Here is a 15,028-nt window from a genome sequence, read left to right as displayed (position 1 = left end):
GCATTTATTTGGCATTATTTACACCCCAGGATGTCACAAAGTACTTTAAAGACAATGAAGTGTAGTTGCTGTTCTGGAAAATATGGCAGCCAATTGGCACACAGCAAGGTCCCGCGGACAGCAATGTGACAATAATATGTTTTAGCTTCATCTCAAAGACAGCACCTCCAACAGTGCAGCACTCCCTCAGTACTGCACTGCAGTGTCAGACTTGTTTTGCACTCAGGCCTCTGGAGCAGGACTTGAACCCACAGCTTTTTGACTCAGAGACACAAGTGCTACCAACTGAGCCGTGGCTGACACTTGCTCAGTAGCTTCATGGAAAAGGGTAACATTTTGGGTGAAAACCCTGTACCAGTTTTTAAATCGCTAACTTTTCTTTCAGATGCTGACTAAGTTGCTGTAATTTCTAACATTTTCTGTTTTAACATAATGAACGGTACAGTTTTGTCAAGATGAGGGGACAGGAGTGTTGTGGGCTGCAATACATTTTGTCCCATTTGATCCCTGGTCTTAATATGCACCATGCCCGGGCTCGATATAACACAGGTTAGATCTAATCACATGCTGCTTCTACTCTGTCCAGCGTACCACAAGCTGAGGAAAGCATCAACGTGAAGTTTTCCATTTTCACATCAGCCAACCTCTGACGGAGCCTGCCAACCTAGTGTCGATTGATGCAGAACTACAACCAATTTTGTGCTGTGGACTCGTGCCCATTTGGAACTGGGTTTTGATGAGTTACGAACATACATACGAATTAGGAGCAGGAGTAGGCCACTCGGCCCCTCGAGCCTGCTCCGCCATTCAGTAAGATCATGGCTGATCTGATTGTCACCTCAGCTCCACATTCCCGTCTACCCCCGATAACCTTTCACCCCCTTGCTTATCAAGAATCTGTCTACCTCGGCCTTAAAAATATTTAAAGACTCTGCTTCCACCGCCTTTTGAGGAAGAGAGTTCCAAAGACTCACCACCCTCTGAGAGAAAACATTTCTCCTCATCTTTGTCTTAAATGGGCGACCCCTTATTTTTAAACCCCTTATTTTTAAGAGTTAATGTAAAGGGTTGATGAGGATATTGTGGTTGATGTAGTGTACATTAACTTCCAAAAGGCATTTGATAAAGTGCTACATCACAGGCTCGTTGGCATAGTTAGAGCCCATGAATAAAAGGGACAGTAGCAGCATGGATATGAAATTGGCTGAGTGACAAACAGAGAGTAGTTGTGAATGTTTGCTTTTTCCAACTGGAGGAAGGTATACAGTGGGGTTCCCCAGGAGTCAGTGTTAGGACCCCTGTTTTTCCTGATATATATTAATGACCTAGGCTAAATTTGTGGATGACACAAAACTTGGAAGTATGTGAACTGTGAGGAGGATAGTGATAAACTTCAAGAGGACATAGACAAGCTGGTGGAATAGGCTAACAAGTGGCAGACGAAATTTAGTGCAGGAAAGTTTAAAGTGATTCATTTTGGTTGGAAGAACGAGGAGAGGCAATAGAAAATAAAGGATACAATTATAAAGGGTGTGCAGTAGCATAGGGACCTGGGGGTATATGTGCACAAATCATTAAAGGTGGCAGGGCAGGTTTCAGAAAGCAGTTAATGAATCATACAGGATCCTGGGCTTTATGAGTAGAGGCATAGAGTACAAAAGCAAGGAAGTACTGATAAACCTGTGTAAAACATTGGTTCATCCTCAACTGGAGTATTGTGTCCAGTTCTGGGCACCACACTTAAGGAAGGATGTGACAGCATTCGAGAAGGTGCAGAAAAGATTCACTAGAATGGTTCCAGGGATGAGGAACTTCAGTTAGGTGGATAGATTGGAGAAGCTGGGGCTGTTCTTCTTGGAGAAGAGATGATTAAGAGGAAATTTGATAGAGGTGTTCAAAATCTTGAGGGGTCTGGAAAGAGTAGATAGGGAGAAACTGTTCCCCTTGGCAGAAGGATTGAGAACTAGAGGGTACTGATTTAAGGTGATTGGCAAAAGAAACATCGGCAACATGAGGAAAAAGTCTTTTACTCAGCAAGTGGTGAGGATCTGGGAATGCACTGCCTGAGAGTGTGGTGGAAGCAGATTCAATTGTGGCTTTCAAAAAAGAATTAGACAATCATCTGAAGAGAAAAAATTTGTAGGGCTTCGGGGAAAAGGTGGGGGAGTGGGACTAGGTGAGTTGCTCTTGCAGAGAGCTGGCATGGACATGACGGGCTGAATGGCCTCCATCTGTGCTGTAACCAATCTGTGATTCTGTGACTCAAAGGTGCCCAAATCATTTTCTGTTAGAGTTGTAACAGCCAGAAGAGAGACAAGACTTTCAGGACTTCAGTGTGGGTTAGATTTGAGCCAGATCGCAGAGGAAAATGCTTTAACACAAGAACAATGCACAAGTGGCCCTAAAGTGGAGCCATTTTAACAATAATTATACTTTACAACACTTCAGGTCTTTATAGCATTCATCTAATCCTTTCGTCATTTGCCAAATACACATTTCTGTAATGTAAACAGCCCTTTGTTATCCCTGTGTTAATATATACAGTTATATATTTAGAATAAGACAAAGTGCTGTATCACAGTGTTATAATATACACAAGGTATTTATATCAGTTTTATAATAGCTGCAAGATATGTATCCCTAATTCTTGCAATAATAAAAGTTCAGGGTTGGCCACCTCTGATTTTGCATCCATTCTGATGGTTGAGATCAGGATTTCAGCTCTGTTGGAAATCATAGACATGACCCCGTGTCCCACACAATTTCCGCCAGCACCATGACTAAAGCAGTTTTTAAAACGCTGTGAAGGTCATTCATCAGAGTTGATGATGACAGCAAAACTTTACTAAAATCTGCTTCTTAAAAAAAAAAGCATTTGACTCATGCATTGCCTTAATTGGAAAAGTGAAAACATTTGAACTCAGCAATACAGCCGACCATTGAGATTTGCAACCTTCAACTTCCTTTGAGAGTGCTTGAAAATCACTTCCACTTTCTCAGTGCTTGGAAGTGGGTAGGGGTGTCCCACAAGCTCCTAGTCTGAGACTGCTTCTGTTCACTGCATATCAATGATTTGGATATAGGGGCTAGAGGGAGGGTGGTCTTAATTTGCAGATGATACTAAAATAATAGGTAACGCTATCCAAAGAAGCTCCAAGAGGATATTGCTAAGATGGTAAAAAGATCAAAAAAAGGCAGATGGCATTCAATGTTAGTAAATGTCAGGTGGTACATTTTGGTAAGAAAAGTAATATTTATTCTTTGACTGGGGCAGCCGGGTGATGTGGAAAAGCAGAGGGGCTAGTGGATTCTGTCTCATGTTAAATACAGCACTTCAAGTAGATACGGCCATAAAAAAGTTTGCTTTGTTTTACAGGAATATGTACAGAATGTGAAAGTTGAGACGTAACCATAAATTTGTGTAAGACCACAGTTGGAGTACTGAGACTATAGGAAGGATCTTGAAGCAGTAGGCTACAGTCCAGTTTCACTAGGGTGCTGCCTATAATGAGGAAATGCAAATATGAAGAAAGACTTAAAAAATTGGAGCTCTTTTTAGAATTGAGGAGATTATGGGTGATTTGATCAAATGATTGAAATTTATTGAAGGATGTGAGAAAATAGATACAAACAGGTTGTTTCTAGTGATTGGGAGTGTCTCAAACAAAGGGAATAGATACAGGAATAAATGTAAGTGGTTTAAGAGAGAGTGAAAGATGCAATTTCCACACAGTGAGGCTGTGAAATGCACTAGTAATTGAGGCAGAGAGCATGTCACTATTTCAGAATAGGTTAGATGGGTCAAGGGTCAGCAACCTGCTGCACAGGAGTCACATGTGGCCCTTTAACATCTCATTTGTAGCTCCCAACCTTTTCCAGTTGGATCGCATTAACATGCAAAAAACTTTTTAAAAATTAAGTTAAGAAAAGTCAGAGCTGTGTTTTTATTGTGGGATAAAAAGCTGATCATTATGCTGCACTTTACGTTTTGAAATGATTATTATAACGAACAACATCATTGTGCTCTAAATAAACCTGTTTGAGTGGTATAGCTACACCATAGATAATGCCTTCAATTCAAGGAACAGCTTTTATAATAGCGAACATTATTGTTTCTAATATAGCTGAGACGATAAATTATTCTGAATGTACTTTAGAAGCTTGTTTATCACAAGAATCAATAGCTGAAAAAATGATCTTAATTCTATGCATCTTAAGTTATAGTTTATTCTAACATGACTTTACTGAAAAATTCTAGTTTAAAAAAGGCAAAAAAACTCAATAATTCAGAGTTAGGTCTATTTTAATTTTGATCCTTTTTCTATTGATACATAAATTTAATACATGCATTTCATTTATTATATATGAAAATTATGCATTCCACCGCAGGCACTTGGCAATTTGCCGGATAATACCAAAATTTCATGTTGAGGCTCTCGGTAGTTTTTATTTTTGACAATTATTTTTTTAAAAGGCTCTTCAGGTAAAAAGGTTGCTGACCCTTGATATAGGTGTTTGAAGGGATAAAGGGACAGGCAAACAGTTGGGGGGTGGAGGGGGGTTGGCAGGCAAAGGGGAACGTGGGATTTGGGCTGTTTGATAAACACCAATGTAGGCTGGTTAGGCAAAAGGAGTTGTTTCTGAGTTGTAATGTATGTAGTTATTCACTCTGGGGGTCTGTGGCTGGCTCTGTAATATGTGCATTCTTGATTAGCTCTGTACTCTCTTCACGTTCATAGCAAGCTCCTTCACAAGATTCCTAGCTTGTCCCATGCTCCTGACTCATTAGCTCTGTGTTTTTGAGAATTATAGGTAGTTCAAACAAAGAATTGTTATGTAAAATCTATAAACCTATCAGCAACTTTTTCCTGACTTTTTTGATTAGTTTATAAGACTCTGGAGACCTGATAACCATTAAGGAGACATTTATTTCAACATAATGGCCTGTCTTTGACCAGTAAAAACATTAAGAGGGAATTCTCTCTTCTCCTCATTATTCTCCAGTCTGCCTTGCTGCTGATGCATAATCATGCAGCTTTGCAAGCTCATTAGGCCCAAAAGTCAGCATAGAGATACAGCCAGACTTGGTGGGGGGGGGGGGGGGGGGGGGTGAGTGGAAGAAGAGTAAGTTCCTAATTTAATATGTTTGGGTCACAGTAATCAATTTTGAGTGTTGGCATCTTCTTTGAACTCCCTTGTCAGAGCTTCTGCCATTGCACACACTTTACTAACAGTCTGTAACTGTGCTGACACTATCACCACTACCCAAATCCATATAATACATCAAGTTTCATATTGAATTTGACCATACCTACTGGCAACCACTCCAGTCCCATCCAGTTCTGTCAGAAGGGCTGACATTAAAGAGGATACAGGTTATTTGACTGTATGATGGTCTGAGATTCAGGACAGATTATGGGTTGCTCTCAGCTCCTTCCATGTTCCCAATTCAGAAGGTGTCGCACTGATCTTTTATGTACCTGCGCTGTCTATTTTTTACATCGAAAATTGGGGGGGTTTTTTGCATCGTTCTACAATATCAATTCAATCTGTATAAAATGCATGGAATTATTTGGCCTGTGAGAGGAGGAAGGGGTTCCAATAGCAGCCACTGAGCAATTTTGCTTTTGCAATTCAGAGTTGTCTCAGAGATTACAGTGGTTAATGCACCAACTTGAAGGCCAACGTCCTGCTCATTTTGGCCAAAGGTTCAAGGAAAATATCCATGAAAATGCAGTGGGACCTCTGGAGCACATAGCAATTCAGCACTAGCAGCTTTCTGTTACTAGGGGGAAACCACTATTATTAACATAACTCACAGGAGGCCACTGCTGGCAGAATACTGGCATCAACAGCAACTTGCATTTATGTAGTGCCTTTGAACCAGTAATTTAAATTCAATTAATTAATAAATCTGGAATAAAATGTTAGTCTTATTAATAATGATTATTAAACTATCACATTATCATAAAACTTATCTGGTTCACTAATGTCCTTCAGCGAAGGAAATCTGCCATCCTCGTCCGGTCTGGCCTCCATGTGACTCCAGACCCACAGCAACGTGGTTGACTCTTAACTGCCCTCCAAAATGGCCTCGCAAGTAATTCAGTTGTAGGCGACTCAAGGGCACTTGGGGATGGGCAATAAATGCTGGTGTTGCCAGTGACGCTCACATCCCAAGAGCGAATAAAAAAAATTCCAAGGCACTTACAGTACTGGTAGGACACTGGTGGGCTACTGCACACAGAATAGAAGACGATGGGGTCACAGATATGGGACTCCATACTTGGCAGGGAATTAGACACGAGCGACTGAAAAACAGCTGGTGAGTCTCCTCTGACCACTCCTACACAACCACAAGCAGTAACAATGATCGTAAAGATAATTTAATTCTTTACTGTCTCACCTGGGGGATTGTGCAGAGAGTGATGAGAAAATGATCTGTGTAGATTGAATATACATATATATTTCCATTCTTGTTGAATTTTGATGAAGCACAGCTGCTATTATAACAAAATATCCTTCAGTTAAGAAAATCTTTTTTGAAACTGGCAGTTTAGGCTTGCATAAGGGCTGGGGGTGGGGGAGGAATATTTAGTATTGACCTGCAGATTGTTTTCATTATTTAGTTGAATATTTCATTTTTTTTATTAAATATAAAACTGATGCCCATTGCTCAGAACTGAAAGCTGAGTAACACTACTTTTTCTGTCTCTCCAGAGGACATATTTGTTCAACAGACACAAGATGCAAAGAACCCAATCATCTATGCAGTTTTCTCTGCCTCGGGGTAGGTACAATGGGGCTCAGACCGGGAATGGGGGGAGAAAAACCATGCCGATATGGTAAGGCAGGAAATTAAGAAATTTGTTCTTCAAACCCCACCTTACTCTGTAATCGTGTGCATCCTGAAGAAATTATTCCCTAACATTTTGCATTCCCATGTGTTCAATGAAAGTGCCAGGCTGAAGAAAGACTTCTTGGGTTTAAGGAATTTTAATGGATGTGTTTCAGGATCGAGTTGGTTAGATCAACACTCTCTCACCTCTGGGATTCAAGTCTGGATCCATCCCATTTCTCCTGTTTCTTCTCTACCAATGTTCAAAGTGGTGAACTTGGGCCCATTATCAACCAAGTTCATACTAGACTGAAATTCAGTAACAAGTGGCAATGAGATGAGCTATTGCTGCTGTTAGCATACAGTCCTGCCCTGTCACCAAGCAGCTCCATTTACAGTGGCAGTACAATAAGGTAAATGAGAGAGTGCCCTTACGTCCATTGGCACACAGAGAGCCACCTCAAGGCATGTATTTTATATCCTCCCACTGCCAGAATGCGGAACACAGCCACTCAGTCTGAACAGCCTGAAGGACTCTGAATTCAATTACACCGACTGGAGCAGAATCACTTGATGTCAACACCCTCGGAAGTCTCTGATGTGATCGCACTGACCAGAGCACAGCCAATGGCTGTTGTTTTAGCTTAACCTGCCCTGAGGGAAATGGTCAGGCACCCGTTTTACTTTCCACCCAATTTTACACTCCATTGGGTTCAGACCTACCCCACTCCCACAGGGCAGATTAGATTAAAACTGCCCCCGAATATGTGTGATCACCCTCAACAACCTCGATCACACTTGACCATTTGACATCATTGGCTGCTTTGTCACCACTGACCTTTGAATCCATTTAGTGGGGGGAAAATAAGTAAATTTGAGCAATATTTCCATAAACATCATAATCACTGAAGTCTCAGCGACTTTAGTAAATTGATGTTAGGAGAATGGAGGGAGAGGTTAGGAGAAATTTCTTTATGCAGAGGTTTGTTGGAGTGCGATTGCTTTGTCACAGGAGTGACTGAAACAGACACTAGTGCGTATTTTACAAGAAAATCCGATCAATATTTGAAGCCGAGGGCTGTGGGGAGAAAGCAGGACATGGGATTACTATTGGATGGCTGCAGCAGAAGGCTAGCACAGATGCAGTAGCCTAAACGTCCTCCTTCTATGCTGCAAATGGCTCTATGCTATACTGTCATTGCCCAGACAGAAAGTGAAAGAACTTGTACTGTTACAGTTAGCTCCTCCGTGAGGACCTGTCAGGTAGTGAAACACCAGTTAAAGGCTACTCCTGAATCCTACCACTGTGTCACATCATACCAGTGACAGTCATGCCATTACATAGTCCTGGCACAGCAAGAACTCCCATAGCGCTCAATCTCAACTTCTAATCAGAATTAAAATGTAAAACGAGAAATGGAAAACACTTTGTTCAAAAGAATTGAGTGCATTGAACAGAAGAAGACGACTGAGGAAAAAAGACAGTCTGAGTTATATTTGAAGTGAATAGCACCTCCAGGAATCAAGGTGAGATGCATCTCCCTTGGGTAATGCCCACATGAATTGATGTCCTATTTGTTCTAAAGGCTTTGCCTTTGATAGGACACTGTGCAGCACTACTGTACCAATGCAGTCATATAAAATTCTTTTCTTCACTGTTATAGCAGAGGCACTAACCCTACAGGTTTCTCAGTGTCATTTCATGGCCACTACTTTTGTTTTAAAAGCCTGGAATCACTCCACTCTCTGATGGGAGATACTATGTTGTTTTTTGTGTCGACAGATCGGTCTTTAAAGGATCTGCTGTGTGTGTGTATTCGATGACTGACATCCGCACTGTCTTCAATGGGCCCTTTGCGCACAAAGAGGGTCCTAATTACCAGTGGATGCCTTACACAGGGAAGATACCGTACCCCAGGCCTGGCACCGTGAGTGACTTTCTTCACTAACAAGACAGGTCTTTATCCTCTGCACTAGGGGTTAAGAGGTCAATGGACCGGATCTCCAAATCTGACACACAATACTCACACTTTTTCATCCATTAAAGTTCGTGATCCGGGCTCCACCTCCCAACACTGAAGGGAAATATCTAACCCTTCCCCCAGAGCCACAGTATCACTGCCATTACATATTCATTCAAAAGACCACTCATACCCTCTGCTCTTTCGCAAGTTAAGAACTTCCCCCCACTTTAGTTTTCATGAAATTTCTTTCTCCCTTTTCAGCTGCCATGTACCATTCATGGGCAGAGTGAGCAGGCAAGACAGCATCACTTGAAGCAGCCAGGGCTAATAGCAGTCATTATCTTCCCTCCTTGGGAAAGGCTCGGCCTGTACTTCCCTTTGACCGACTCCAGTTCTAAACTCAGTTATTATAGACAGCAATCAGGTAATCTGAACTTCAAAGGCAACTCCATTGCTGGGTGCTGCACCTTTCAGAATACTTTTCAAAGATGAATGGGTTGGATTGTCATTTGCGTCACACACTCAGTCCCCATGTTTTCCCAGGATAGGGCGGCTCCAGACCAGTGCTTATGCCAAACTATTACAATTAACGGAGCCATTCCGGAACATTCAGGACTCCTCCCTGTTGATGATGTCACGGGAAAAGTCAGGCTGCCTCTGCTCAGGGAAAAACTATGACTGAATATTTGTAGAAATCTACATATTTGTGAACAGACAAAGGAAAAGTAATATTCTGCCAATCCTAAGAGAAATGAGTTTAAATGGTCACAATCTAGCCCCCGGTGGATGGGTGCCTACAGTGCAAAATAAGTTGCACTGTCTGTGTTTAATCTCTTGCCATACTTGACCTGGAAACGTTTGATGCTGTTAACTTGTGCACCACCGCACCCTCCCCATCATATTAACAGAGTAACTAATGTTAATGAAAGAACTTGCATTTATATAGGGCCTTACACAACCTCAGGAAGTCCCAAAGTGCTTTACAGCCAATGAAGTACTTTTGAAGTGAAGTCACTGTTGTAATGCAGGAAATGCAGCAACTAATTTATGCACAGCAAGCTCCCACAAACAGCAATGTCATAAATACCAGGTAATCTCCTTAGCCATTTTAGTTGAGGAATAAATAATGGTTAAGACACCGGGGAGAACTTCCATGTTCCTCTTCAAAATAGTAGCAGGGAGTCACTATCAACTGATCCATGGTTGATGGTCGGCACAGACTCGGTGGGCCGAAGGGCCTGTTTCAGTGCTGTATCTCTAAACTAAACTAAACTAAACTATGTCTGACACTTAAATGAAATATGACTACATCTTTCAAAACTGATACGTTGTTGTGGAAGGAACTGAGGAGATTTCCCTTTCAAATATCTCTTGCAGTGTCCCGGTGGCACCTTTACCCCATCGATGAAATCCACAAAAGATTACCCAGACGAAGTGATCAATTTCATGAGGAACCACCCCACCATGTACAATGCCATCTACCCAGTGCACAAGCGCCCTCTGGTGGTCAGGACCAATGTAGATTATGAATTCACCACCATCACAGTGGACCAGGTGGATGCAGCGGACGGACGGTATGAGGTGCTATTCCTAGGAACAGGTAAAGGATCCAGTTTAGAAAGTTAACTCTGTCTTGCCCTGATAGAGTTGTGGGAGTGGGGGTGGGGGGATAGAGTGAGCAGAGAAGGCAGTGCATCAAGACAACCGCGATAAAAGTTGAAATAAAGCCAGACAATTTGATAGGATAAATCGGGAGGAACTATTTCCCCTGGAGGGGGAGCCCAGAGCAAGGGGGCATAATCAAAATTAGACCTAGTCCAATCAGGGGTGATGTCAGGAAACATGTCTTCACACTAGGGGTTGGAACCATCTCCCCCTGAAAACTGTTAAGGCTGGGGGGAGGTCAATTAACAAAAGAACAGGAATGCTAAGAATGAACAGTAGGGCAGGTTGAGGTGAAGAGTGAAAGGTGACAGTTTTTCATTTCTCAATGAATTTTTAAAATTTGTTCTTGGCCTTGTGCACAGTGCTGCAAAGAACACATTAATTTCTAATCCCTAGTAGGCCTGGCCAAGGCCTTTTCCTTGAAACTTGTGCTGATGTGTGATGGTGTTAGATAGGGATTTCTAGGATATCGACTCAGTGGCAATGAACCAGCAGTCATATATGCCCAAGTGAGGATGATGTTGGACTTGGACGGGTCTTGGAGGTGATGGTATTCCCATAAATATTAAGAATCATTCATTGTTAAATCGCACAACTCACAAGCAAATTGATGTTTACTTAAATTAATCCTTGGAATATGGGCGTCACTAGCAAGGGCACATTTACTGCCCATAACCAGTTGCCCTTGAGAAAGTGATGAGCTGCCTTCTTGAGCCACTGCAGTCCATGTTGTGGAGGTACTGCTGGGCAGGGAGCCCCAGGATTTAAGCTGCTTGTATAATGACAGCAGCAGCCGGATGACCTATGATCCACCAGATCTAACTCATCAAAACCACATTTTACATTATACCTAATGTCTGTGTTTTAAGTTCCGCTGCAAATTCCATCTCACTGAATCGCCGCAAGAGGCCCTAAGGTTTGCAGTCTGGCTACAGTGTAAATAATGTCCCAAGTGGTTTTGCAGGAAAAGGTGAAATCCCACATTTCAGCTCATCACTCTCCTTCCTGCCTTTCCATTCAGATCGGGGAACGGTGCAGAAAGTGATCGTCTTACCCAAGGATGACATGGAGACTGAGGAACTTATTCTTGAAGAAGTTGAAGTTTACAAGGTCATTGCTAACTTTTTTAACCCAGTTAACTAAGAGTAAATTTGCTGCAACTTAGAAGTGACAAAAAGATGCTTGCCAATTTTTTTTGAAGTTTGTTAAGACTTTGAAATCAATTTTAAAAAGAACCATAGAAGTTTACAGCACAAAATGAGGCCATTCAGTCCATCAAGTCTCTGCTGGTTCCTTCCTAAAGCAATCCAAAACTAATCCCATGCTGTCTCCACATTGGCTTGCGTCCTTCTCAGCTTCCAATATTTATCTACTCTTCGCTTAACCGCGGCAATGATCTCTGCCTCAACTCTTACTGGTGGCAAAGTATTCCATGCTCTACAAACTTGGTTTTGAGACAATTCCGCATTACATAGTATTTAATGGTTTGTGACATTAAACCAGATGCAGGTCAACACTACACCTCTCCAAAACATTAGCCCTTTTTAAATACAAGATGTTTTTTCTTCTTTTAAAAGTGATTCCTGTCAGTAATTTAACAAAGAGAACATTTGACAGCCATTTCCTATCCCTCAAGAACACATAGATTCTGTTAGCTACTTTCTCTCACTTTCTTTTAAGCCTCTTGTCCTATTACAGTACTGGTTTTAAGAGAGCTGGGCTATGTCAGCCCCCAAAGGCATCTTTCCCCCTCTTACACTTCCATCTGACACTATTCCCCATCAGGGGCCAGGCAGCAGCAAAATGGGCAAATCCAGCAGCAGCTCATAAAAAACAAGACAAGTTAGGCTGCTTATCTTTCTAACTACCACAGGCAGGGGAAAAAAACACCAGTTTTTAAATGTAAAAATGCCTTTAATATACAAATATGCTTGTGCAATCCTTTGTGGATCCTACTGTCTGTTGATAAATTCTAACATTTAAATTTTTCAGATGCCGACTGAAGTAAAGACAATGAAGATCTCGTCCAAAAGAGTAAGAATCACTTAGCTACTCGACTGATTCCTAAATCTTCAAATTGTTTAGGTTTAAAATTTTAAAAATACCAGTTGAGGAGATTAGTTTTGTTGTTCAAACTGAGGAATGAAGACTCAAAGCATTCTCTGATAAAACTTGCATTTTGAAGATTTGAAATATTACATATGTATCTTCAAACTAACGTTGCTTCCTCCAGCTCTGCATGGACTGTTCATCTTCTGATTTCAAGGGTTGAATTTCTTCCTGTCGAATATTTTAGTTCCCTACCTTCCCTTCCTCCAGTATATTAAACATTTACTTGGTTGTGTGAGTGAGAAAACAATCTACTCACAGACCTGTCCCAAAGGCACTTTGTATTTGTGAATCCAATCCTATCTAGTCCTTCCTTACCTGTATCTACATGAACCTCAGTTTAAATACTCAGTACATGATATCAAGTTAAATGGGTGCCAAATGATAGCAACAAACAGCAGCACATTTTACAAGTCTGATTACTTTTCCATGTGTTAAATATATGTTTGCGTTCGGTGCCTTCTGTTGTGGTTTACTATGAATGATTTAATGGCAGATTTACAAACTGTCTTTCTTACTTGTTCCAATCCTAAACCCTATTCAGAGATGGTGACTGACCGAAATCCACAGTCTTAATGTTTGTCTTTTTCGTTTCTTATAGCAACAGCTGTACGTTGGCTCTACCTTGGGCATTACTCAGGTTGCCCTTCACCGCTGTGATGTTTATGGAGAGGCCTGTGCCGATTGCTGTCTTGCCAGAGATCCATACTGTGCTTGGGATGGCAAAGCTTGCTCCCGATATTTAGCATCATCAAAAAGGTAAATAATCGATTGACTCACAGGCTAAAAGGGAACCATTCACTCACCTGCTGTGTCGCTCACTTGCGTGCAGTGTCAGCTTCTGTGCACGAAATACAAAGGGGCTGAAAGGAAATAATTCACCTACATCTGGTTCTGTGTGAGTGTCAATTCCTGTGTATCTTAGGTTCTTTCAGCCGTCACCTCTCACAGTTGCTTTCAAGGATGTCCTGAAGTGGTCACCAAACAGATTATTTAATATTTCTTTCTCTTGCCCCATCTACTCCTTCTGCTTCATAACTATAGTCACTCTCTTGAACTTTACAATCTATCAGCTTTTATAACCCAAACTTGATGCCCCTTCTCATAGGATTTCACCCCATCTCCATTATTTATTTAACTTCACACCTACTCTTTCCAGTCTTGGTGGTGTTCTGCATGATGGCCCTAGGTGTTCCATCTGGGTTTCTCAATTTAAATCAATAGGTTGGGTAGCTTGCAGCTCATCATAGCAAGTTAAGAACTGAAGAAGCTACACTGGTGATGGAGAAGAGAGTTTTAAATTGCTTAGCAGCTCTGGTAGGAACAGGAACTGCACACCTTGTGAACTAATGACCTTTGCTTTACATGTCCCAATATTGGGTGTGTCTTATGCAACCATGTTGGATTTTGCATGCCATGTAATCTGGAATGGATATAATTGCAAGATTAATGAGGAAAGTATAGTCACTGTGTAATGTAGGAAACGTGGCAGCCAATTTATGCACATTAAGCTCCCACAAACAGTAGTGTGATAATGACTAGATAATCTGTTTTAGTGATGTTGATTGAGGAATAAATATTGGCCAGGACACCGGGGAGAAACCCCCCGCTCTTCTTCAAAGTAGTGTCGTGGGATTTTCACATCCAACTGAGAGGAAAGACAGCTTCTCGGTTTAACGTCTCATCCAGCAGACAGCACCTTCTGTGAGATACACTCCCTTCGTATTGTACTGAAGTGTCAGACTGAATCATGTACTCAAGTCTCTTGGGTAGAACTTAAACCAACAACCGTTGACTGAAACAAGAATGCTCCCAACTGAACCATTACTGACACCACACAGATTAGCGGGTAAATGTTGCATGACCTAGTACCACTTATATATGGTGCATTTCGGAGCATCATGAGTGTAATGCAAGTGATTGTCAATCCATTGATTTTAATCAGTGGAAAATCATAGGCAGTGCACCTGCAAGTTTTGGAAGTGTGCGGGGCAATGTTGTAGATCCAACCACCTTCAGCTGCTTCATCAGTGACCTTCCCTTCATCATAAAGTCAGAAGTGGGGAAGTTCATTGATGCTTTCAGTGTTCCGTTCCATTGACAGCTTCTCAAATAATGAAGCAGTTCGTGCCTGCATGCAGCAAGACCTGGACAATATTCAGGCTTGGGTTGGTAAGTTGGAAGTAACATTTGTACCACGCAAATGCCAGGCAATGACCATCTCCAACAAAGGAGAATCTAACCATCTCCCCTTGATGTTCAATGGCATTATAATCGTTGAATACCCCACCAGCAACATCCTGTGGGTCATCTTTGACCAGACACTTAACTGGAGCAACCACATCAATACTGTGGCCACAAGAGCAGATCAGAGGTGGGTATTCTACAGCGAGTAACTCACTTCCTGACTCCCCATTGCCTACCCACCATCTACAAGGTACAAATCAAGAGT

At 41.7% G+C, this 15,028-nt stretch overlaps 1 protein-coding gene across 2 annotated transcripts in view; it reads left to right on the top strand.

Moving 5' to 3' along the window:
* Positions 1-15,028, top strand: part of sema3fb (sema domain, immunoglobulin domain (Ig), short basic domain, secreted, (semaphorin) 3Fb) — a 212,583-nt gene that overhangs the window by 184,452 nt on the left and 13,103 nt on the right. For both annotated transcript variants that reach the window (XM_068052040.1, XM_068052039.1), the window contains exons 10-15: positions 6,721-6,790; positions 8,622-8,766; positions 10,180-10,402; positions 11,489-11,577; positions 12,460-12,501; positions 13,178-13,335. In XM_068052040.1, the coding sequence (XP_067908141.1) occupies positions 6,721-6,790; positions 8,622-8,766; positions 10,180-10,402; positions 11,489-11,577; positions 12,460-12,501; positions 13,178-13,335 (727 nt within the window). The remainder of the gene's footprint in view (positions 1-6,720; positions 6,791-8,621; positions 8,767-10,179; positions 10,403-11,488; positions 11,578-12,459; positions 12,502-13,177; positions 13,336-15,028) is intronic.

The sequence above is a fragment of the Heterodontus francisci genome, chromosome 19 (genome assembly GCF_036365525.1).
Source record: "Heterodontus francisci isolate sHetFra1 chromosome 19, sHetFra1.hap1, whole genome shotgun sequence".
In the NCBI taxonomy this organism is placed as follows: Eukaryota; Metazoa; Chordata; class Chondrichthyes; order Heterodontiformes; family Heterodontidae; genus Heterodontus; species Heterodontus francisci.
The sequence above is the reverse complement of the archived record's forward strand: the minus strand, read 5'-3'. Positions and strand labels throughout refer to the sequence as shown.